The following is a 26,988-nucleotide window of genomic DNA, read 5'->3' as shown; positions in this document are numbered from 1 at the left end:
AAAGGCATTTCTGGATCAGCAAAAGCCATGATGTATAAATTTTATCAGTAAGATCTGTACAGGGACAGGTGAATCCTAACTCTGAAAAGAAGGCTGTTTTTTAGTGATTAAAGGCTGGGTTTTAGTGATTAAAGGACAATTTATTTCAAGATACAGGCATAAGCATTCCCATATTACTAATGCAGAGCTGTATCTGTAAGGAGATGCTGTCAGCACTGCACCCAGGAAACCTTTGCGAACTTAGCCCTTTGTGAAACACCCTCGAAGAAATGATTAAAGAAGTAAAAGAAACAGATATTGCTCTCTTTGGGAATCAAGTTTAGAGAGTCAGATGAATACCCTGAAAGATCATACAAAAAGATTTTACTTTTTTTTTATCTTTTCCCTTGCAGAACTCCTGGACTCAAACACCTTCCTTTACCAGGGAGAGTGCTACCTCTTGATCATTAAATCACTGGCCAAGGTTTGGGGTTTTTTTCCTTTTTTGAAAGAGCCTCCATTTTTCAACCAAATGCCACCCTGTATTTACCTTGTCTAATATCTCCAGACGTTTGCTTCAGCCCTTCGGCATTCCATCAAAATTTAGTATAATCTGTGAATGTTACCACAGTGGTATTATGTTTAGTCTCCTTCCTAGACTATTTCTACAAATATTAAATAGGAAATTTACTTTCATATATCTGTGTTGTCATATTGAAATAGTTCAATGTTTATATTAAATTTTCCTCCTTTTTTTTTTACTAAGTACATTTTTAAAGAAAAAAAATCATAATGCTGTGAATATGCAGCCCTCCTGCTTTGTAAATCCACAAGGTACTTTTGTTTGTTTGCAATATTCCTTATGTGTTCTGTGCTAAAGAAATCACATTTATGATTACATACAGCTGTTTCATAATTTTAATAATATTTAATAATAGCAAAAAAAATGGTAAATTTATGGAGGCAGACATTACCAGCAGATTCAAAAGGGGATTAGACAAACTCATGGAGAGCAAGTCTGTAACCAGATACTAAAAGAACCGGGCAGGAATGAATCCTCCAGCATCCCTAATCCAAAAAATTCTAGATGCTTGGAGGAGAACAAGGGGAAACAGCTTCATCCTCTCCCTGAAGAGCTTCTCATTTTGCTTGTGGCAAGACAGAATACTGGGCTTGATGGACCATTACTCTCAGCCAATAGGGCATTTCTTATGTTCTAATGGAAAACCTAATTTATCTGTTCTAAAAGCCAATTAGACACCATAAAAGACGGATATTATTATCAAGTTAGGACAATCTGTAAATGGAGATTCAAAGTTAGTAGCAGTTAGAGAAATCTAACTCATGTTAATTGAATGTTAATTATATGTGCAATTATTTTGGATTATACTGAGCAATAAGAGACAGTGTGTTAGAAGTTAGTGTTCAATGGAAGTCCATCATTTGAAAATTTGGACAAAGTGAAATGATTGGATTTCCCTATATCATTTTACATATTTTTTTCTTCAGTTTTTCATGTTACATAATTCAAACTCAAGTACAAAACTTCCCCTCTCATAATCTATAGTTCAAAGACTATTACAATGGACACGCAGAAGTGAAGAACTGGTCCTAGTAGGGCTGCAAGGCAGAAACCATTGCTGATGTGGGAAATTCCTGAGGCATATGGGAAGAAGGGATATAGGTCACCCTACTTCAGGTACCATCTTACAGAACTATCTGAAATACATCCTCAAGTTGCCAACTCATCATTCAGAAAAGTGGAGTAAGATCTGTGAAACAAAAGGGTTAAAATTCTGTAATTTCTATGGTTGTGCAAACACACCTTCATCAAGGGCAAAGCACTAGAAGCCTTAGAATAACAACTCAGAGCCTGGAGTAGCAGGTACCACTATTTGAATTCCATTATATGAATCTAAGCCAGCAAATTTCTGAAAATCACCTACAAAAGATAAAATATTTTATTTATGCACTAAATAATGAAACCCTACAACCCATGCATTGCAAGTGAGAGAAAAAAAGGGAAAGAAAGGCAAAAGGAGTGAAGGAAGGAAAAAAAAAATTACATTTGGTATTAGGAAATTCTTCATATTTCCACTGTTCAGGGCTTTGTTTTTCTAATCTGTATAATTTCATTGAAGTCGACTTAAAGGACAATATTTTCTCACCTTTGTCTTAAATAAATTTGTATGCCTGGCAATTTGAATGAGATTTCACCGAAGAAAATATTATGGTTTACACATCTTATTGCTATCTATGCTAATTTTTTTCTTAATTTAAAATCAAAAAATATCAGGTCACTCTGTAACACACTTATTCTGGAATTAATGTTGCATATGCCAATTTAACAACTTTTCATAAGTTTCATTGATCTGTCTTTGTGTCTGTGAAAAGAAGAAAGGATGTAAAGGCTTTATAAAAAAAATAAAAATCCTTAGATCATAGAATATGGCATTATCATAACAAGGAAAAAAAAAAAAGTTACTGAAGTGTCTAGTGCTACAGAGGAGGCCAGAGAATGCAAACAAGAAATGGATGTTTCAGAGGGGTATTAATGCAAAACATTTCAGACAATGTTTTCAATGTTGCTTCCTCATTTCTGCTTCACCAGAAAGGAACGGTAGACACAATGAATCCAGGTACTATAGCTTCAAGAATGAAGTTGTTTAATTGGTCAGAGGAAAACCTACATAATAAGCAGCTAAAAATGAATGTGGTCACTGTTTTCTCCCTTAGCACCCATCACCTTAGAGTTGGACTGAGGGAGACTTAAGGGGATGTAATTTACCTGGAATAGCCCTGGTCCAGCAGGAAAAAAAACGAGTAACAGTGACACTCGCTCCATTCCCAAGACCTGCTGTTTGAGTACCTGCCAACGTCAGGCAAGAGGATCCGAAAAAGAGGAGGGAAAAATTACTCTAGTACTTCCACATTACAGAATCATAGAATTATAGAATGGTTTGGGTTGGAAGGGACCTTAAAGATCATTGAGTTCCAAACCCCCTGCCCTGGGCAGGGACACCTCCCACCAGACCAGGTTGCTCAAAGCCCCGTCCAGCCTGGCCTTGAACCCCTCCAGGGATGGGGCATCCACAGCTTCTCTGGGCAACCTGGGCCAGTGTCTCACCACCTTCACACGATTATTACCAAAGTCTATCTTATTAGCTAAATCTGCATACATAGAAACAAAGCTCAGGTAGAAACAGATCAGTAAATGGCACTCTAAAGAACTACAGTAGGGTGAATTTACCATTTTTTGCTGCTCCAGTGCCAACCGAGCCATTCAGCTACGCTGCCCAGGACTGATGGCCTCTAATGAGACTGCCATTCGAGTCATTCTTTTTGGGTATTTTTCAAGGACTGGAATTACACTGGCAGTCATACAAGCCTTTGGATTGTACCAGACTTGGAAAGATTTGTTAAAAACTAACATTCACAGATAAGAACCAAGCAGCTGGGTCCTTTAGCACACTTAGAATAAATTACCAGGTAAGCTCTGTATTTAATGCACACTATTGTGTGGGTTCTACCAATCCTTCTATCTAATTCCACAGTATTTCTTCTAAATATAGAACACTTCTGCCTATTCTGAATAAGTATTTCTTGTTTGCGTCTAACAATAGATCCGCCCCTGATTTAGTTTAAATTTGTTCCTGCTACATTTTAAAGCATTTGCATTGTCTGATACCTTGCAATAGAGACAGCGATTCGTTAAGCTCCATGTTTCTCCTTCATCAGAGCCACCAGTTTGCGATTCGTGCAGAGGAAACATCTTTTCGTGCAATTCAGTGGCACATCAGCGAAGACGCGATTCTCAGTCCATTTTTACTGTTGAACAGTTGAAATGCAGCAAAGTAGGTCAGCGTCATCCCCCCGTAAGGTTTATCAGGAAGTTCCCTCAGCGAAAGCTCAGACCCAAGATCAAAGCCACACCTAGAGTGACAGACGCACGGATCCCTCTAGGACGTGATTCCTTCTGAAAAACCCTTGTTAGGTACCACAGGAGCTTAAAGCCTGCACAAATGAAACTGTAACATTTCCTTGTTGTTGTACTTTACAGCTCCCTGAAACACGCTGTTATTCTCTCCGAAGACTGTAATTGAAAGTTATAAGTTATAAAAACTGATTTATTCTTGCTGAAGGACTATTTAAAATGATCTGAACTAACTGAAATTTAAAGTTTAAAAACCACATCAATAGTTCTATCCTCAACATTTATTTAAAAGAAGTTGTGAACAGAGCAATATGATATAATTTAAAAATGAATTCAACAGTTGTTTTTACTCCCTCAGAGAGCAGTTATTGCCTGTCATATAATTAAGTGAATCTGCCAGTGACGGAATACACAAAGCAGCAGGGAGCACAGGAAAATGCTGAAGCTTCTTGTAGTCCATGAGCCTTTTGGCTCACCACAGCGAGAAAACCTGTCTAATATATTATAAAGAGAGAATTAAAAGACATGATCAGAAAAACAAGGAATTGCATGGAAACGCTCTGTCAGTGTATTTCATACTGGGTGTGAATCAATCCAGATGATGCTCAGTGAATTTTATGATACATTACAAAACATACTGTTAACACTATCTCACATAAACATTTATTTAAAATCTATAAAAGACAGCTAAAAATAATAATATACCTTGAATAGCTACATAGCATGAATAAAAGATGTTCGTGTGGCTTCAATGGACACTGAAGACCGTGATATCAAGAATTCATCTACTCTATTCAAATCAGCCTGATGCTTATGTACAGCTGTAGACACCTTTGACATTTTATTGTCCTCAATTATGAGACAAATAAAAGGAAATAGGAGGTTCTTCCTCATCTCTAGACAGGAACAAAGTGAGTAGGAATTTTTGGATCACTGAATTTTGCTTCTGAAACTAATGTCCTTTTAAGTTATCATTCCTCAAAACAAGAGGAGATGTTTAACATTGCAACGACAAAGCCAGGAGTCTTCCCCATGAGATACAGAACTGGCTTTAGCACACCGTATTTTGGACGCCATAGCAGCCAGTAACGCTTCCAAGAATATTTATTAGCTTGTCTCAACTCCACTGCCACTGATCCGGTGACACAGCCATCTCTTCTTAAGCAATGCCATCAGAGATCATTGTCTGAGTTCAGAATAAAACTGCAAATACGTTTAACTGAAGCATGTTAGCCCAAAATATTTTTGTCAATAATTTTTTGAAAACAACTTATAAAAAAAATATTCTTGGGGAAAAAAAAAGCACCTTTTCACAGATTTCATTAAGTTTCAAAACATACTAAATATTCAATCTACTGACATAATGTTCAGCATTTCATTTCTCTTTTCTTCATGCATGATAAAGGCATCCAAGGCCAAAATTCAGACTGCTTTTGAGGAGTGGATTTGATCCTCAGGGAACTACTGACTTCCTTCAAAACTTTCTACAGTCTGTTTAAGGCTGCTCACCTGAAACACCGAGTGTGGACATAAATATCCCAATACCGGCCTGGGCTCAGCCTAGGAAAACTGTGAGAGACGCACCAAACAGCCCAGGTTTCACACTGGTGGACTCCTGGCAGAAATGCTTCTCTTCAGGGGACTTCAAAAGGGATATTTCTTTCATGGTGATTTTTCTATGGCATTATTTATTCCCAAATTATTAATTCCCAACTCTAAATCATAGATTTATGGATTTTTTTTTTAAATCTATTGTTGAAAATTCTGAAGAAGTTTCAAGAGAAATGCCTTCAGAAACTTCAACTAAAATGGCCAAAATGAGCCAAAAATGAAACCCCCGCATAAAAGTTAGCGTGTGAGTGAAGTTAATAACACATTAACTGCTTTTCAAGAACAGAAGCAATTCTTCATGGTCTTGCCAGGGGAGGTAAGCACAGCCACAAAATACTAATCCCTGAGACCAGTCTAATTGGGCCACCAAAGTCTCTGCATGTGGCCACGTCCTACTGTTGAGGCATCCGGAAACAAGACTATATTTTAAATAAACATATGGTTTATGACAGAAATTTGGGTGGGCTTCCTCAGAGGTGAGCTGCTGCTTGTGATGAATCCCACCCTTTAGAATCCAGAACTAATGAGCAGCTTTTGGTCCTGTACCTCTTCTGCTTCAATGTTCCACACATGAGGACATTTTTCTGGAAGCTTCCAATTACCATGGAATTTTTCTTGAGGATTTTTTTGTACCATCGATTAAAGACAATCCCGAAAAGAAAACTATGGCTACTAATTGTTGAAGTTGTACGGGAATATATTGAGATGATTATCGGCTTAATGAAGCTGGCATTGAAATACATTTTCCTGATCTGCTTACTCTGTGTACTGTGTCTTCTAACTGGATAATGTGCTGTGTTTTCACTCAGCCTCAGTAAATAACAGACTGATCTCTCTTGTTTGCAAATGACAGCAAACACAGTTCCAGGAAAAATAATAAAACAAACAAGCGCAAGATGCAATGCAAGTATCAACCGTTTCAGTCTCCGTGAAAACAAGCTTTATAGAGAAATGCTTGTTTCAACATACTTAAACTTGATGCCAATTTGCAATTACAAATTTAATTTTGAACTATTTACTAATTAAAAATAAAATGTTGTGCAAATTTCATATGAATGTGTTTTTTTCAAGTGCAAATCCACATGGATCGATTTACAAAGCCAAGTTGTGTGCACCTTCTGAGGAGGAAAAACTAAAACAATCGGTTAAAACAGTCCATCCTTCCTCTGACTTCAGTAAAGGTTACTAACTATGCCTCCACAAGGTTTTCAATGCATTTTTCCTTGTTCTGTCTGTATTTACTATGTGTATTGAGAACAACCTTTTTCCACTGAAGGAGCACAGGGAAAACTGGTTGGTTTTGACTTCCTACCACCAATCTACCATAGCTATTCCAACCTTTGCTTGTAAACACCCACTTTTTTTACTCCATGTATATATCCCAGCTTCAATTCTCATCTTCCAAATACAAATCCTCTTTTTCAGGATCTGGAAATTTTGCAGCATACATCTTAAACCGCTTTTGGTGGTTTTGTCAGTATTGGGTTGATGGTTGGACTCGATGATCTGAAAGGTCCCTTCCAACCTAGACAATTCTATGATTCTATAACTCTATAAGCTCTCCCTCACAAGAAAACCCACTGAAGGGCCACAGCCCTAGGTCTAGTCTACTATGTGAGGGTGCCAGTGTGCAGAGTAACTGTGAATATAGCCTTTGAGGGTGCTTCCCAGAGACCTCCAGAAGGCTATGAGCTTCAGACACAGCCAGGCTGGAACTTCAAGCTGTGTCATGATGAGCAAACTAACCAAGATCATTTAGTTTTTAAACATACTAAATGTAACATATGTTACTCTTTCGGGACAAATGATCTGTCAGTAAAAAATACAGATGATTAAAAAAACTAGCGTTGCTCTTAATTTGTAGAGTGCATACAGAAGAAATTAACTCTTGAGTTCCACAGACGATCAGTCTGTAGCAGTTCTTGGCATAACTTTGAAATTACTCCTGTTCTAAATGCTGTACGCATATTAACTAATTAATCTCACAAAACGCGAAGTAGATTTGTAAGTATTAGCATATGCCCCGATGCATGAGATTTCATTACCTTTACCATTATTTTAGCTTTCATAAAGATAAGTGTTAACAGTGACACAGAATGAACCAAAGGAAAAAGAGGTGGTTACCTGTCCCTAGAGCGTTTGATTTGAAAATCTTTCCGGAGCTGCAGTATTCCAAAGCTTGAGTGCAAACACACAAATAAACATTTATGTAAATTGACTGAACATATCACTGATACAACTAATGGTAAAATACCCAAACAAAACCAAAACCCAAACCCCAGACATTTCTCTTACATCTTCAATGATTCGAATACTGTGTTCAATAAAGCTTCACTAATGCCATTGCAAATGACTGCAAATTCTGTTCCAGTTGTCAGGAAGATAACTAAGATGCACAAAGTATGAGACATGGCACAATTGTCTTTCCATATTCTAAAAATATTAGGACATTTCCCTTGTCATTCTCTGGATTACTTCTGTTTCTGTATCCTGTACAGATTTGACCAATTATATTTGAAAATTCTATATGAGTATATGCAAATATATATCTGTAATGGCATCATGATACTTTTTGTCCTTATTTAAGGCACTTAATATTATCTTCACTATTAACAACGCTACCTAATGAGCAGATGTCTACATTATAAATAGAAGAACTTAAAGTAGAGATTTCCAGTGATACAGTTCACTCCTGCTCGCTATTGTGAGTAGGAAAACAGTCTGCTCATTACAACATTTAGTTAGAAATGTTACCTAGAAAACACAGATATGGGGTTCCAGTCCTTCAAATCTTTGACAACTCTACACAGAAGCCATTAGAGAAATAAAACTTCTTAATGTAGAACCAGTGGCCTGAATCTTATGAAAGTATAAATCTAATTTCAGTAAGTAGTTGATATTTGTAACACAATAGCACTGTTCCATTAAAACACTATGCAGGGATGATGCTTGTAGTAGAGTGAGCAAAATGATCCAAGGACTCATTAAGTGCCCAAGCCTCCCTACAATACCACAAACATTTCCCTGAGAATCTGAGTTTGCACAACATTTAAAAAATGAAACAAACTTATACTATGCCCTTACTAATTTTGCTAAGTTGTATCAACAAAACAGTGCACGAAGGAGAACTTCACTCACTACAATGGATGAAGTACAACGGTACTACCTTAGAACTTTCAAAAACTCTAATAACCTGGTATTAAGAAAACCGCAGTCTCATAGAATAAGATGCAAAATAATGAGATGGATTAGAATTTTGACTGAGGTAAAAAAACATTACATATAAATGGTCAATTTAGAGTTTGACAGAGATAATTCTGGAGAATCCTGATGTTTCCATAATTGGTTGATTGAATGATTAAACTGTGATATGGCAAAATTGCAGAGCACAAAGCAGTATTTATCTACTCATGAGAAGTGAGCAGGGAAGGTTGAAAGGAAAAACAAGAATTAACTAATGTAAATCACTATGGGGTTTTGGAAAGAATAACATAAACCATTCACATACCAAAATGGCCTTGACCAAGCCTGATATGAGTTGACAACTAAATCTTCTCTTCTGGTTTGTTCTATTTTGAGCTATTCTAGAAAGGTTTCCATTTTTATTCTCTTTAGTCATATTGCCAATGATTCTTCTCACTACATTCACTTAAGTTAAAATGCCACAGGTACCACAGAAGTGAGACTGACTCACAAGAGCCAGGTCCTTCACTTAACCCGGAACGATGCAAAGGAGCCCCTTGTTGCTCTCGGGGGTCACACCATGGGCTGGGGAGGCAACATTTTGCTGCTCTAAATATTGTTATTTCCCCACCCAAACATGCTCCAGCTTCTGCATATCTCTGCCCGGAATACCTTCCCCTCCACTTTATGGCGAGCGTAGCACGGGGTGAAATAATCTATAATAGTTAAAAGATTAAAGTACAAAGAGCTTCTTAAGTGTGACTCTATTAAAGGAGTAACTGTTGGAAAGTAAATGTCAAAGTGAGAGGGTGCATCTTCAAAGCTCACCCAATGCACTACACTTAAAAATGTAAATTTAAAAACCTTATTAAAATACTAGATTTTATATTAGCATTTATAAAGCACAAGCTCAGAGTCCTTTTCATAATTCTGGTAAATCCCTTTTGCAGTGTAATAAAAGAAGATACTCAACATTTGCATGTGAGTAAAGACCCAATGGACTTTTTTTTTTGTAGGTCCGCATCCGAATAAAAAATGCAAACCTTTGGAAAGTGCTTTGATGTTATACAAAGGAAGGTTTTATTATTATGTTATTTCAGAGGCATAAATGAAGTACTAGGGAATTAATAAATTTAAACTATTAGCAAATCATCTGGCATCTAGCTGGGTAGCTTAGATCTGTTGTCATATTGTCTGACCATTTTACATCACATACGTACTCTTTATATTACACAAGTTATATAGAAAACAAAGTGCAGCAAATACAACGTGTCACCTTTGCTTCTGGTGAAACAATCTGTCTGTGCTGTCTAATAAAAACCTACCAAAAGAACAAAAAAGTACGTACCGCATTTGATGAACATGCACATTTTACTATAGAAATGATTAAAATTCACACCTACCTGTAACAGAATATATTAGAACAGATTAAGTGAATATCCCGTGGGGTGCAGCAGGCTTCAGAGAAGATGACAGCAGTCTCAGACACCCCATAATTCATTACTATCTCCCAGACAGAAAAAGAGAATTCTAAAAGGTGTTCCTCAAACCAAAATTTTCCTACCAATGAAATAATTTTGCCTAAATAATTAAAAAGATCAGGATTGTGTTCAGATTCGTTATTCATCCAGTATTTCCTCTACAGGTTTCATAAGAGAAAGCAAGGTATATTTTACACATTAGTTTCTCTACTTTATGCTTGGTATTTTTTTTCCTTTCTGGAATTGTTTCCTGAATAAAAGTGGCTTCCCAAAGAGACAAGAGGATGACAGCTGAAATTGTACCTTTATGAATCTTGATTAGTGAACCTTCAGTACCATAAAGTTTTTTATTTAGTGAAATTAACACTGACAGCTATAGATTAGAAGCTATCAGGCATTAAAATATTAAACTGCCACTTATCTTTATTTCACTGAAACAAGAAGATCTTGCTAATTCCCTGCTTTTATTAAATTACCACTGACATATTAGCTTATTCCTTGTACTGGAATTTTTAAATTATCAACATACAATAAAGGCCTATTTACAAGATTTTTTTTTCAAGGTATTTTCACTACGTCCGCTAAAAGGTTTCTTAAATTCATTTACTCTTCAGATAATGCTGTTGAAACCACAGTTGAGTTCAGTCAATGCCAGATCTAGGACCCAGCAAAGTGGTTGCACAATATTCTCTGCTCTCACTCTCCTGCTCTGTACCTTTAGCCATTAATGACCAGGTATTTACCAGCCCCGGCGTTGCAGGATGTTTTCAGCTACGTGTATGTACACAGACAATTCCATCTCTTTGAAAGTATAGCCTGATTTGTTCACAATTGCGCTAAATGTGAATAAAATATCGATAAACAAGCAGACACAAGGATGTGAGGGCAGATATTTAGTTTAGAAATTGGGGTTTGTGGTAAATATTGCAAGAGTGAATTCCATGACCTAAGCTCAGTTCTGTGAAAGCACAGACCACACGCAGAAGGAAGAACTGAGAATTTTCGAGGCGCTTCCACTAAACTCCCCACCCTTTAGATTTGGGACAGAAACAGTTTGTGAGGAAATAAGACTTTGGAGAGCAGAAACTCTGGGGTAAGATTACCAAGGGACAATATTGTACGTGACACCCTTAAAAGTGGGAGCCTCCACCTACCTTTTGCCCCCTCAAGGCAGGACATTTTTCCACCCTTTTTTATCACAGTCCCAGTTAAAAGGATAGCGAGGACACTTGATGGAAACATCTGATATTGACTGCATATATTGGAGATTACTGACATTTTCTTTCTGCTTGATTATAAAATTTCTGCTAACATGAAAAATATGAATAAAAATATAAATAAATTAAAATGAAATGTACATAGAATTTTAGAAGTGTATTATGAGGTTGTTGCTGCAATATCTGTTGGGTAAACAGAAAATGCAGCTGGCTAACAACAGCCATTGAAATTTATAAGTATCCCAATAAACTCTGCTTCTTGTTGCTGCTAAGGCTGGTTTCAGTTCCCATGGAAACGGATGATGGATTGCCAAAAATGAAATTTGATGTTTTAAAATAATCAGTGATTTGAACTGGTGATTATTATGAAAGTATTGCACTCCTCTCCCAGTGAAGAGGTATTATGCTGGGAGTAGGGAAAGAACACATGGCAGCTGGCAGACAGCGACGGAGTTGTTAAAATTCTTGCGAATGGTATTGGTTGCTGAATGACAACAGCAAATGCAGTTTCTTGAAAAATCATTGAGTAAAACGTAGCAAAACTCTGTTTTAAAAAGTGAATAGCCTTTGAGGCTTTGGAGAAAAATACATAAAATGTTGTTGCAGAGATCTTAGCTTCAAAGCTTTCAAGTGCTTTTCCTAAATAAGGTCTCCTTTATATCTGTATTTTGAGAATTCAAGTAGCCAGGAACATACAAGCTAGAAATTGCTAGACGCTTCTGCTTTTTGAGCTATGAATTTACTTGTCAACTACACATTAGGTTCCAATCCTACATATAAGACACTACAAACAGAGACAAAATGTTGGCAATGTTCAGTTTTCCAGTGGGCAGAGGGTAAGCCCGGGGGGGACACGTGTCTGGGGGGATCAGTGGCAACATGGGGGGTTGTGGTGGGAGTTTGGATTGAGAGTGTCAGTGAGATCTTGGAGGAAAAAATTATCCTTTTCCCTCACCAGATCTATTCTACTCTTTCCCCACTCTAGTGACAGGAGATAGGAGGGAAAAGCAAAGAGGATAAAGCTGGGGAAGCAAGAGATGGTTGCACTCACCCCAATAAACAGATGCCTTGTTTGTCTATGTCTAGAATCGGTCCTGACATGTAAAACAACAGATTTGTGTATGACACAAAAATAGCCACAGGCATATATTGAGAAATAAAAGATCGTGCTAACATGCAGCAGACAAATAGATTTCATATGAATATTGGCAGAGTTTGACTGCTTTTTCTCACTTCTAATTGCAAGATGCCTTTATGGAGTTTCAACAGAGCCAAAACCCACCCCTCCATACAGATCAGATAGACCCATGAAACCTCAGACAGGGCATTTGCAGTTTATTTAAATTCATTGGGAATCTGTTTGATGAAGGCCAAATACAAACCAGCTAAAGATTCCACTCACAACTAAGGATCAGAGATAAGCCATAGGCAGGCTGCCAGCTTCTGCCTTTCTCTGCAGCACTAATTAATGTAAGGTCTGCTTCACATTTGCTTCCATGTACCAAATTCTTTAAATTCAAGTTGAATACTGTTAACAAAGTAGACTTGATGCAAATCAACCACAAAAGCCACAATACATCCCCAGAGTGCAAAGTTCTGTGGGTTTTTTTCTTCCTGACTCACACAACAGTTTTCAATAGGAAACTGCTTCTGACAAAATGATAGGCTTTTAAAATTACTCTACATAAATCTGTATTATAAAATTACAAACTTATTTGTCTCAACACCTTTGTACATCATCTAAAAGTCCGCTAGAATCATGAGGGAAGACAGCATTTGTCCATTTCTGCATAGAAAGAAAATTAATAATCCTTTGTAGTACACAGCCAGAAGCTCTGACAGATACATTTTACTTCAGTCAGTTTTGATTAATAAAAGTTAATTGGTAAACATAAGACATTACCTTCTGCTATATTGAGAAGTCACAAGCATTTCGTATCTATTTCCATAAAAACAGATATGTAAGGGGTCATGGGAGATAAATTGTTCCCAGGGATTTGCGAACAATTGCCGCTTTTTAAGCATAAAGCAATAGTTTTCTTTTACATATTTGCTCTTAAGAATGACCACAAGACTTTAAAATAGTCTTAACTTGGCTGCATATTAAAATATTTCCCTTTGTAGACAGAGTAGTTCAAAGATGGACAGAAAAGGTTTTTCCACAAAAGCACATTAGTTGTTAAAGGATTATATTCATGATTTGTCCTTAATATCATAATTAGTTCTTATGCAAGAAGTGAGCCCCAAAGTACGATGACAAGGAGCCTTCATATTTACGCACCTCTGAATTAGGTATGAATTCTGAAAAACAGTATAAGTTCACTTTCAAAGAGTAACGCTATTAACACTTTTCTGTAGTCCATATTTTCTCTCTCAAAGTACATTTGTCCCCAGAAAGCAACAAACTCATAAATCAATTTCTGCTGCAAGCTGTGATAACTAAATCATACTTAGAGCAAAAAGGTTTCCTTCTAGTGACACTTCCATTCCCCTTGTTTTACAAATTCCAAATCTATGATTAATAAACGTAGTGGCACATAAAATGATTTTGTTCTTTAAATGTGATCATCTTAGGAAAAACAATATCCAACAGTCAGATTTTCCTGTTAGATGGTGATCTTTAAAATTTTATTGAAATTTACTGCTGTTGAAGATTGTGCTGAAAGATACTGTGAGCAGCTGAGGCCCATTAAAACAATATTAATTCCAAGCATCCAGTCTTTTTCTATCAAAAAATATGGATTTTAGAGTGCTAGCATAATGGCAGCAACTTCCCCTGGCTTATATAAAAAAATACATATATTAAAAAACCCTCTGTGGTTTGTGGTCCAAATCTGTAATGAAACATATTGGTCAAATCCCAAAACGTGCCTCGCATCTCATCAGTTGGTGAGTTCTCTCCTGGGAGGAATCCACTTCCAAGGGAGTCTGGCTAACAGACATTTTCTTTGGCAGCAGGTTTTTTTCTTGGTCCCTCTCCCACCCTGTGATGGGCTGTGTTGCTCCTACATGGTCCCCAGATATGACTCAGGCTCCCTCTCCTTTCTAACCAACACAAGAGATTTCATTCTAAAAGTTAAGAGGTTTGAATAAATTAATTTTTGAAACGTGTTTAAAACCTGTGGCAAAAAAATTATGAGCAGAGAGAAAAACAGGGAGGTTGAATCTAGAGAACTCCAACAGCTTTGGAAAATAATCCTGGGATTCGCTTACCCTGAGATGTTCATGTTTTCCTCTACTGAGCACAGCAAACAATAATACTCAAACCAGTCCAGTGCCAGCATCCAGGGCTGCTCTAACTGAGCACTTGAAGAGACGATGGGAGTTTTCCCCCCAGTCTGGCATGTGCTCATGGGCCTTGGGGATAACAGTAAAACTTCATGTGAGAAGATTCCTACTGCTGCCTGCTCCTTTGAACTGAAATTACTCAATGGAGAAGTCTGGTTGAATAAATGAGTAACAGGGTGTCAATGAGTTTCGGTTTAAGGAAATAATTTAATTCTACAAAATATTCTCCATTTTCAGGTAATGACTTGAAAATGAATGTGGAGCCTGTAAAAGGTACAGACAGACAAAAACAGTTCATAGGTTTGTTGTCACGTCTCTTCCTGCTGAGAGGTGTCACTCCACTTTAGAAAGTTAACACACTTAAGAGATCTGCAAACTCTCTTTTTTTTCTTTTTTTTTAAAGTATTTCTCAACTAATACACTGCAGAGTTGACAGTCTCTGAATTTATTGTTCACTGATGCTAATCATCACCATTTTAATTAAAGTATTAGCCGGTGTATGTGAAAAGTAATTATGTGCAACTAACGTAAGTTGTCTGACGGGCTGGTATTTGTAGAGAAATGCATTGCTGTCACTAGAGCTGCTCATCGAAAATGAAGTGGTGTTTGTTTTAAAGTGAAAAATGTACACAAGGCACATTAAGAGAGCTGCTATCACCAAGGCAAAACCTAATCTAATGCTACGATCAGCCCAAAATCTGATGTATTATTCCTAGATATTTTAATTTTTCTCATCTTCTAAAGCCTATTTATCTACAGCTACTTTTTTTAAAGACTGTCATTAACATATTAAAAATATTACCTTAACAAATGGCTAGTAAATCTGCACCAGCTTTGCTTATTTGCAAGGTATTAGGAGTGTTCAAAACCACAGCAAGTCATATTTGGCAGTTGCTTGTGCCTGACATATTTCCATTCCACGATCTGTCAGCACATTTAGTCTCTATAGGAGTTAGTTAAAGACCACACACATTCAAATGCTTAATGAATTGTTCTTAGTGCAAATAATAGATATTAAACTCATGTATACCTAAAGGCAATGCAATTCATCTTCCCTGTCTAGTGGGATAAAGTGCATTTGTAAAGTGTTTGGTTCATTAACAGTTAACTAAGTGACAAAACGTCCACCCAGCTGAAAGGGACACCCAGAAGGGCCTTTTTATGCCAAAATTGAACTTTCCTGTTTTGTGTCAGACATAATTCCGCTAACAAAAGACATGAGTTAATATTCATCTAACTGCAGCTTACTCGGGGAAAAACAGTTTCACTGCAAGAAAGTTAATGAAAACAGTAATAATGTCTCCACAGTAGAACTTTTCTTCTCAAAGAAGAAACCAACAATAACTGAATTGATGGTTAGAGTGAACCTTTTCAGCGAAAAAGTCCTTCACTTAGAAAAAGGTAAAAAAAAAAAAAAAAAAATCCTCTAAGAGGACTAAGAATTTACTTCCTCGATACCACAACTGAAAGGCAATTGTAGACCTTGACAGTGCTACTGTCCTTTGTGGCTCTTCAAGGTACTGTACATGCCTCGTGTAAAGAAAGTTAAATGCGCTCTGCTTTGAAGCCTGATGAAGTACCCCGGCACAGTGAGCTGAAGACTTGACATCTCAGAGTAGCAATTTCTTTTGATGCAGTTACCTTTAGAGAAGCTATTGTTTTCTGTAAGATGTGAGGAGCAACAGGCAAAATCATCCCATCAGTCAAGGCCCTGGATACCAGTGCAGCTGTAATTCCACATTAGTCTACTGGACTATTTGGAAAACATTAATCTGTCTCGGTGCAACCTGAAGTCTTTTCTAAAACTTCCTGGGAAGTTTTCTTGTAAGATAATAATAAAAAACATCCCAAACCCTAAGTCCTCTCTTCACTTATTTTCTTTTGCTGTTGGTCTTCTCTCTGATTCTCCAGTTCATCCTTTTCTAGCATGTCTCGGCTTCCTTCTGGTGATGTGGATACAGCCCTTTAAAATATCAAGCTGAGGCTTTGGTGACAGATAATGCACAAAAGCCAAACTGAATATAAATGCACACTGTACTAAGCAGGGGGGAGAAAATTTTAAGACTTAAATTTTTAAATACACACCATCACGTCACAGTAGCTCCACTGCAGATTTGTTAGTTGCCTTAAGTCATAAACCATAACAACAATCCCATGAGTATATGCAGGCCATTTGCTTCACGTTCATATATTATACAGGGATTTGTTGACTTTACATGCCCACTCATTTAGGAAGAACTTGTCACGCTATTCTTGCTTTTATATGGGGGCTTTAACAAAATATTATAGCACCAACACCACTAAAATGGGAATTAATACACAGTTATTTGCTGCACAATTCCACCATGAATTAACACTACCAGTTAAATTAAACAGAGTATGTGGTTTGAAAGAAATTACGTATGTCTCAAAGGAAACTTTCTCCCAGAAAATATCGCAGCCGCGCACACTCACAGAGCAGGATTACCATTCTGACTAAAAAAAGGTGAAACCCAAGCTATCCACTGAATTCCCTTCCCAGCCTAAAAATCTGACCTTTTTCAGCCTAATGATCAGTAAGAGAAACAGGAAATCACAGGTTTGTTATACCTGGTCATCAGAATTCAGGAATATCCGTTCTGGGGAGACACCCCCCGCAGTACCACATCCAGCTCTGGGCCCCCAACATCAGAAGGACATGGACCTGTTGGAGCGGGGCCAGAGGAGGCCACGGAGATGCTGGGAGGGCTGGAGTCCCTCTGCTGTGAGGACAGGCTGAGAGAGTTGGGGGGGTTCAGCCTGGAGAAGAGAAGGCTCCGGGGAGACCTTCGAGCCCCTTCCAGTCCCTAAAGGGGCTCCAGGAAAGCTGGGGAGGGACTCTTGACCAGGGAGCGGAGCCGTAGTATGAGAGGGAATGGTTTTAAACTGAAAGAGGGGAGATTTAGGTGAGATATTAGGAAGATCACTTTTACAGTGAGGGTGGTGAGACCTCACTGAGGGTGGCAGGGGGGTTGGACTAGATGGGCTTTAAAGGTCCTTTCCAACCCAAACTTATTCTATGATTCTATTATCTGTTGCCACTGACAACTGTGTTAAGGTGTATAAATAATTACTAGAAAACACAAAGAACAAATAAGAGTCTTATCCAACATATTGTAAAGTATCTTTGAAATTATACACATAGTGATACCAGAATTTTTTGACAATTCAGCAATTCAGTTATCTTCAATCCCTAGAAATACACTACTATTGGAATGATGAATAGCTGACAGAACCCCTCCCCATAAATGTCCTAAATACCGGTAAGCACCGAAAGAGAAAGACATCAGCATTTACTACCTTACACCTTTACAAGGTAAGCCGTACTGCAGAGCCAATTAAATGACGTTCCTTGAAACATCTTAAGAATTAGTTTTTCTCAGAACTACTCCTTACTTCTGATCTTTCATATTTCTCACATAAAGACAACTCAGCACACTCTGTTTCCACATCAGGGAAATGAATTCATTGTAGCAGTGACAGTAGCCCTGTGTAAATAAGCATCTGGATCATTATTACGGGATAAAATCAGTGCAGTGTTAAGTATGCGTACGTTAAGGGTTTTGCAGGAGTAAGAGTTAACTTGACTAACCATTTAAATGAATTGTTTTCTCAAAAATTGCTACAGATAAAATATTGGGCAATGCCAACTTCGTCTGTACTCAAATGACACTGATGAGAAATTATTGGGTACCATAACCACCACCACTGTCCTCATTTCTAACACTGCTGATTTCCTCAGTCTGCACACACTGCAGCGATGTCACACTTGGAAATCATTATTAGAGCTGACAGGCCAGCTGATTGATTCGGCCAAATCATTGTAAGCTTGTTTAAGAGGATTAAAAAAGCTTTATATTGATTTAGCAATATAAGGTACTTTTAATCAGTTTAAAGAGCATCCATATGAGGTGGTTGTATCAGTTTAACTGATGGGTTTAGCAGGTGATCTGGTCAGATTGATGCATCAGTCTCACTGGATCATCAGCTAAACTGATCAGTTAAATTGATACACCTCTTTCTGTACAGAAAACATGACGTTAAATGCACAAATTGCTCCACAGATAAGAGAGAGAGTTCCCATAAGATGTTTTTACATTTCTCACCATTTTATATGCATCCTCTCCTCATCTCAGGTTTCCTGTATTTTTAGGGCTGCCATATTTGCTTCCTGAATTTCACAGACAGCATTATGTGAGTGGATGCGAGATGGTTTTTCCAATACTTTGGGGGAGCAGTAGACCTTCTGCACAGAGTGCGCTGATGATTGGTGTGTGTACCATAAATCTGTCACTTCCTGAACTTATCGGCCTTACTATTCAGTATATATCAAACTCCCAAGGAGGTGCAGGCTTTCAGCATGTGTATGCCTACTGCAAAACTTGTCAGAAATTCCTACACAGTTCAGACAAATATCCTCAAATTCCTTTCAGACAAAATTTCTGACCAGAGAAATAAAATATACATGGAAACCTTTAGGTATATTTGACCCCTATCACAGAACAGAGTTTTACAGTGTTCCCATTTGTAAGAGCTTTGAATCACAAGTGATTTTACCCAAACAATCCCAACAGCATAAGAATAAAGCATAACATATCAGAATTAGGATTTTATATTAATGAATACATTTGCAATTTTCCCAAGCTGTAGGAGAAGTCATACAAATCTCATTTTCAGCCATTGCGTGCTTGCCTAGGTCACTCTGTTCTGTTCCCCAGTAACAGTTCCCAAGAAAGTGTCTGATACCTGGATAACAAGGCTTTTTCATCGTCTGCAAATTTTTGATTTGTGTATTCTCAGCACTGACAAAAGAAAATTTGTAATGTGGCAGGAGTGGAGGAAGTAGATTCTTAATGGTTAATAACTCAGGATTTGTCACTTAGCTCTCTTCAAGAGATTGCCCAGAAACCCATTGTTTCATCTTCCAGCTTGTTTCCCATCAAATTACTATTAAATTATTCATAAATTATTACATAGTTGCTTCACATCCCTGCAATACTAATTTTAACAGTTTCAAACAGCCTGTAATACAAGCTTTCAGGTTTAAAAAATGCACATAAGCAGCAGTGAAATGCACAGTACAGATGAATAAAATTAAAATCCAAGACGACTTTTCCCTTTCTTCCCCTCTGAAGACTCACTGCCCCTTCTGGAACTTAGCAATATCCCATTACCATCAGTTGCTGGCACATCTAGCCCTTTGAACACATGAAAATATAATACGCAGATAAAAATAACCACCAACATTCTTGGCATTTCAACAGTTTCCTAATAAGTTAGGCAAGTAAAAAAAGATTTTATCTACATTTTTTAATATCACGGCTAACCCCTTCAGTCTCTAAATAAAACTGTGCAGGTAAAAACACAGGATGGCTTCATAACCGTTTCAGGAAAGGATAAATGAGCACACCTTGAGATAATAACTAATCAAAGTGCAAGTACTGTGCCATTAGTGGGTGAGCAGCTAATTAGTCAAAAAGAAATAAAACTGTCATTGTAGGCTAAAAAGATAAGGAAAAAATAAGCAATATCTAGAATTTTATCGTGGGGAAAACAGTATTAAGCATAACTCCATGTAAAAAAAAAAATCAGACTCAGATATGAAAAGAGAAAAATCTCAGTATTCATTAAGTTAGTCCACTCAAGTAAACGTAATGGAGAGATGAGCATTTACTTTTCCAAAATGTACCATGAAAATGAATAGCGTGAGGGAAGTGCAGACACTCTGTGTATCTACTCCCTTATGCTGCACCAGGACCATTAAAATCACATGAATTATTTTGTCAAACTGCTTAGGAAGTTCAGAGATGGTCTTAAAATAGTCATTTATCTCAGTATGAACAAAGCTACTTTATTCTCTTTAAACCTTAATTAATGTACCTAAAATGTAAGTTGCGTTATCAAATGTAATCAATCATATTTTAGGGCGGGGGTATTTTGAGCTTTGAATTGACTTACATTCTGCTGCTTGGTATAATCTTGTGCCCGTCTCTAAACCATGTCACTTGTGGTCGTGGGTAGCTGAGTATGGGCAGGAGGTTTAGAATCGCAGCTTGTCCTTGAGTCACTGTTTGTCTCCGGTTTGTGTCCATGAAATTTCCCATGTCTGCAAAGAACAAACAATACTAAGAGTCCTGGAAGTTCTTGTCTCTCTCCCCATTTCTTTTTAGCGGAGAGAGAAACAACTGTTTTACAATAGTCATTGGCATTGCTATAATTAGTCAATATGACACTACAGATCATGAGACAGCATTGATTAATACAGATTTCTGTGAGCAGTAAGGCACAAGGCAAAGCCAAGTGCTGCTGGTGCCCACAAGAAGTGCCTCAGTCAGCAGAACTGCGTGGCCTCAGAGTTCTTGTGCAATAACTGAGTCTGGTTTTAACTGAAAAGTGACATTTTAATTGAGGTTTAGTGTTTGGTTTTTCGGGTTTTGGGCTTAGGGTTTTTTTTATTTAAATAAATCCTTGCACAATATAAAAGAAATTCCTGTGCAATGCAAAGGAATGCAAATGGTGTACATAATGGTATCAATTTTTTGGTCACCAATTTTTTTTATCCTTTTATCCGCAGCTACACAAATAGACAAGCAGCTGTATCACTTGTAGCCAAACCAATGTATGTCAGATCTATGCAAGTAAACCAAATGGATCTCAAAATAACAAGGCGGGAGTCATGCTGGTGGCTATTCGTTCTCCTGGCTCTATACGGCGATTTCAATAGTGCATCTAGAACTCTGCCATCTACAAAAGCATCAGGAGTATTAAAGAGCAGCTTTTAACAAAAAAATTAATGGAAGAAAGAAAATGACAGTTGCAGAACTTCTGTCTCTGAAGGTTTTAGTTCATAGACAAGTTTACATATCTATGGAGTCCTTGTAAAAATTTCAGTAAACGTTTAACGTTTTCTTCTTGTTTCTCTTTTGCATTTTGTATCCCATTCCTACCAATAAAATAAACATTCCTACCATTCCAACTTATTCACCCTCCAAAGAACTTGTAGGCAGCTTAATTTGCTTTAAGCCAAGAAACCATCACACACACAGAACTATTCTGGCTTCTGCCACTGAATTCCCCGTTTTCTCCTCTTTTTTTTAAAGACCACAGGGTTCTACACAAGTTCTGTGCTGCAGAGAGGGAAGCAAAGCACATTGAAACATAGAAGACTCCGAGCCGGTCTGTGGATGGCAGGAGATGAGAAGAGACAGAACAAGAGCAGAAATTAAAAACACATGGTATTTTAAAGAAGCTTTAATCATCTTTGTGATTTTCAAGTTAGTTATTCAGACATAATCAGCATTGTACTTCCTCTGTTGCTCCATATTTCTTACAACTGTAATCAGATCATCTACTTGAAAGAAGTTTCAAACCGCGTAGGTGGATCTAATTAACTTCACTGTCATATGATTATTTTAGTCTTCACAATCCAGGAGTTTTTAAGCCCATTCTGTAATTAAGATTTACTCAGCAGTTTTCTCACAAATATCTACTGCCATTATGTTAAGTAATACGTTAGCATGTGTTGAGAACATTTTTTACATTATTTAACCAATTCCCTGCTACTCCAGAGATCTCAGACACGGAAAATACCTCAGATCTATCTCGATGTATATTATAATTGTGCCTCTCAGTTTTTCAGTAGAGATCGTGAGTTTAAGTGTACTGGGATGCATCCTGCATCCAACGGCAAAAATAGTTTATTTCCTGTGAACCTTTCCAAGTTAAACATCTAACATACAGTTCCCCGTAACTCTTGATGACTGGATAAGGAGACTTTAGTCACCCCTTGGAGTGCTGCTTTCCAATGTGTCTTCAAGAATAATCAGAAAGTAAAATATGGCAAACTATCAGGTACTTCATTATGTTCACACAGCTTAAATCAATTAATTTAGACCAAAAATGTTAAAATACAGAAAACAATCACAGTGTATCAGTAGCTGCCCTGGGTAGAGGAGAAAGAAGATATTTAAAACCTGTGGAACGCTTTTATCCGTGGGAATAAAGTGCAAGTCTGAGTGAGAAGTTTTCCTATAGAACCCATATAGGTCACTCTATGTTCAAGGCCAAAAGTCTCCCAAGTCATATAAGAACTGCTTTGCTTTGTCTCAGTACCTTTATCAGTGAAAATAAAATAAATAAATAAATAGACTGCTTAATTCAGACAGAGAAGTCTTAAGAGATAGCTTTATAGATTCATTCAGCAATGCAGAACTACAAATTAAATGGGGACAAAAATTTAAACTGAAAAAAATTAAACAATTGCACTGCTTTCTCTCTCAGGAACAACCAAGCACACACACAAAAGCCTGGAGAAACAAAACACTTCACTGCAAATCTTTCCCTCATTCAGGGGGGAATAAAGCTGTCTTTGCAGGAGACAAAATTCTTTAGCAGCAGCATCAAGGTAAAGTATTCCTGCTCATCCTTCTTCCTACTGTTCCCACAAGTACCTCCTCGGGAATTGCTCCCTCCGCTGCGCCTCTACAGCTGTGGAGGGAATCAGACTGGGGGGGGAAGAACTACTTTAACAAACCCTACAAAATAATTGTTACTCTATTTTAAATGTTGGAGAAGTTTCCCAGTTCACAGCTGCACAAACAAGTTTTCCTGTGGCACCCAAAGGGATAGTGTGCTACATCGCAGGACAAGCCGGGGAACGATTAGTGGGATGGAGGAGCAAATGGGCACGTCTCCCCGTTACTGCTAGCAAAGGCTTTGTCCCCTGAAACCACACCTGTAGATGGAACTCCAGAGGCATCTAAACTCATGTAACAGCTCATTGCTGCAGGAGAAGCGTCTCCGCCTCACTTTTCCCTGCTCCACCTTCCTCTGCTCACCTTGCTGGGGTCCCCCACCCCAGTCAGTTACTCTCACTCGCACCAGTTTCACTAGATCCCCTGTGACCTGATATAATTCACTAAAACAGAAGAAGAACAGTCAGAAAAGTCCTTGCCAGCGTCTAACGCGTCAGAGCGAGCACAGGGTCAGGAGGAGTAAACAGCAGGGGTGTAAGGGCTGGTAGAAGGCAGGGAAGGAAAACCCCATTTTAGCAGTGGTGGATTTTTACATGAGCTCCCAGCATCCGTGAACCAATCCCACTGAGAGATCAAACCTCAAATTCCTGATACTACTGACAGTCCAGACGTGGTAACATAATTTACTGTAACACAGTGAAGTGGTGAACATGATACCAAAACTTTCATAGTACAATTTGCAACTGGTTTTACTTCAAAAACACAGGAAATCCCATGTAATTTCCCTCATTACATAGTGATTAACTTGAATCAGTTCCTTGGAATTGGGTTTCTAATAAATAATTCAATTTATCTAAATTCCACTTATCAAGTGACATTTACTGCTACTGAATTTCCAGTTATTGACCCTGAGGAAGAGAAATTTGATCCACGTATTGGATTGCTCACAGGCAGTATACAAATCTGTCTTTTTTTTTTTATGTTTGTACTTTGAAAAAAAAAAAAAGGCCTTATTTTATGATTATTTTCAAATGAGTTAATTGGATTATATTTTCTATGTGTTAACTGAAAACGAAGAAATTAGAATATGTAGTCATTTCTTAGGTCATGTTAATTAGCACTAACTCCTGAGAAAATCAATTTCACATTTCCAAATGGAAGTTACATATCAAATTATGGGACAACTCTGAAAAATTCTGCATAGTACAAACTGAAGAGGCCCAAACATTGGTTCAGAAAGGTGTTGAGGACAGACTTTTAAAGTTTCGTTAGCAAGGTTTTTGCTGTGAAACAACTGCTTATTTTGTATCACAAGAATTATGACCTGAAATCTTCATGGAGCTATCTCCACCATAGGGTTTGCTTTCAGATATCCTCCCCTGTCATATTTCTTTATTTATTTATTTATCTGGTAACTTTTCAGATGGTTAGCTAACGAATGACAGAATAACTTCTATTCATACATACATGCGACTTGAATTTCAGATCTTCTTTGCAGCAACGCCCCCATCCTGTTCCGTACAACACACTGATAAAAGCCAGCATCAGACCTCTGCAGAGCTGGGATGATGTACCTATAAAACAAAATGCAGAATTATAGTCCATTTCTTCCTAAAGGCAGATCAATGCTACTTTACGTGCAATTTCTTATTTCTCCTCTAAGATTTTACACAGCCTCAAATGTTTATTGTATTTTTTCTTACAAACACCATTCTCATAGAATCTCTGGTCTTTTGGCTACAGTATTGTCTGTACTATAGAGAAGAAAAAAAATACTTGAAATGCATAAAGTATCTTTCAGTCTTAAGATCTGCATTTGATAAATAATAATTAGTTCTTCATGAATTCTCTTGAAATACAGACTTAAATGTTTTCCTTAGTTTTATCTACCCTCACTCACAAGGCAAAGGCGTCTGGTATTTTGTTCAGAGGTGGCACAAGAAGACTAAGATCTAAATGTAGGCATTAGGAAGACTTGGAAGAAACATCAAAGCTCTCCCATGAAAACCAGATGTCGACTACACTGTGTGACCAGTGTAACTCGGAATAATACTGAAAAGACACACAGTGCACTGTGGGTTATACTTATTCTGTCCTTCACTATACTTAAAAAGTCACTTAGTCCACTAATGCTCACCTTCCTCATTCAACCCTATCTGATTATTCAACGTGAAAATGAGCTGATAGGCACAGCTTTAATGTGAATAAAACACATGAATACTATATATAATCCTGCATTAAACAAACATTAATCAAAGCGCATATTCCCCCGGTCACCTTCTGGAGATATTATGGTAGGATTAATGAAAGTCTTTATGAAAAGATAAGGAAAAATAATACTGCTGAATTTTAATCTTCAAAATTTAATTCCACTAAAGAAAGCATCTCTTCTGACACTCACACATCCTATACACACCCACATACAGAGCTTAATATCTGAGCAGGATCAGACAGCATAAAAACAAAGGAGGGAGAAGAAATCTAGTTTAAGTGATAAATGAAGACTATAATCACTGCATTATAATTACAATTAAATAGACTATAGCAAATAGGTCAGACAACCTCCAACAGTGAATTAAAACAGAGTCCAACACCAGGGACAAATTTTTGGAATCTCCTGTGATTCCCAGGGGAGCCTTGCTCCTTGTACATGAGTTGTAGGCAATGGTCTGTCTGCCCGGTGCTGAAGCTGACTCTTCCCGACCTCTTTTGGAGCAGTTGGCAAATTTTCTCCAGGGATTATGACTATTTTTACTGGGCAGATAAGGAAGACTCAAACCAGTGCTCTGTTTGGAAGTTACAGTAAACCTAACAATCAGCACACAAATATGTGCTGGCCAGTGAGTAGATAATTAGCCACGTTGCCCCTTGCCTGATGAGTGTGCCATAGGAAATAGGTGAGAAAACAGGTGAAAATACAAGGCATAAGATAGGAATCAATAGGACATAAGGCTCCCCTAGTTCCTTACAGAATGATTTCCTTCTCTGCCAGGCAGATGGTTGTTACAAAACATCATTACCAAAAAAAAAAAATTAAAAAATTAAGATTCTTACAAATAAATATTGACAATTCTTTTTTACAGTTCATTTTACCAAATAGTTTATAGCTTAACAAGCTTTTCTTTCTCCCATAAAGATTGAGTATTGTACTTGACTAACATTTATTCCTCTGCTTCTCTATTAAATAGAGCCAAAATTCAAGGCTTCTTTCTTTAGCATTCATCTGTACCAGGAGAGTAATGCAGAGTTAGTTTTTCTGCTACTAGGACAAAACAAATCAATTAGATCACAAGTGTCCTACTTTGGTTTTCTTTTCTGACTTATTAATGTTTCAGCAGGAAACATTCTTAATATATTGCCTGAAGAAAAGAAACCCTTTTAACAGTTTGCAGTGAAAACCTCCTCTACCTTGGAAATTCCAAGACAGCCCAAACCTACTGAGCAGTTGGCTTCTCAGGGGACCTACAGGGTAACACTGTGCGGGTAAGGAAAGCAAAATTAGAAGAATTAAATAACAAAAGTAAAAAAGGGTGATAGAACATATGTTTAAATTATTTGAGGCTATCTTGAAAATTATAAACCTGAGCAAGAGACAAATAGGTATTAATGGAATTTCTAATTCTGTGTTTACAATTTTAAACAGTCTATATGCACCTGATATGCCTGATTATTTTTTTTTAAATATACTTTCCTATTGCACTAACACTCAAAATACTGCTTTTTGTGCTATGCTTTCACTATTCTACTTATTTTCTGATAGGCAAGAAGAGATATAAATAGCGCTTTCTAAATTCAAAATGAGG

General features: G+C 37.4%; 1 protein-coding gene across 1 annotated transcript in view; it reads right to left on the bottom strand.

The window, feature by feature from the left end:
• Positions 1-26,988, bottom strand: part of SDK1 (sidekick cell adhesion molecule 1) — a 403,349-nt gene that overhangs the window by 253,572 nt on the left and 122,789 nt on the right. The window contains exons 3-4 of the mRNA XM_074158262.1: positions 24,653-24,759; positions 20,670-20,817 (exon numbers count right to left, since the gene is read on the bottom strand). Of these exons, the coding sequence (XP_074014363.1) occupies positions 20,670-20,817; positions 24,653-24,759 (255 nt within the window). The remainder of the gene's footprint in view (positions 1-20,669; positions 20,818-24,652; positions 24,760-26,988) is intronic.

Source organism: Numenius arquata, chromosome 14, assembly GCF_964106895.1.
Source record: "Numenius arquata chromosome 14, bNumArq3.hap1.1, whole genome shotgun sequence".
NCBI classification, from domain to species: domain Eukaryota; kingdom Metazoa; phylum Chordata; class Aves; order Charadriiformes; family Scolopacidae; genus Numenius; species Numenius arquata.
This window is presented reverse-complemented; position numbering and strand designations above follow the sequence as displayed.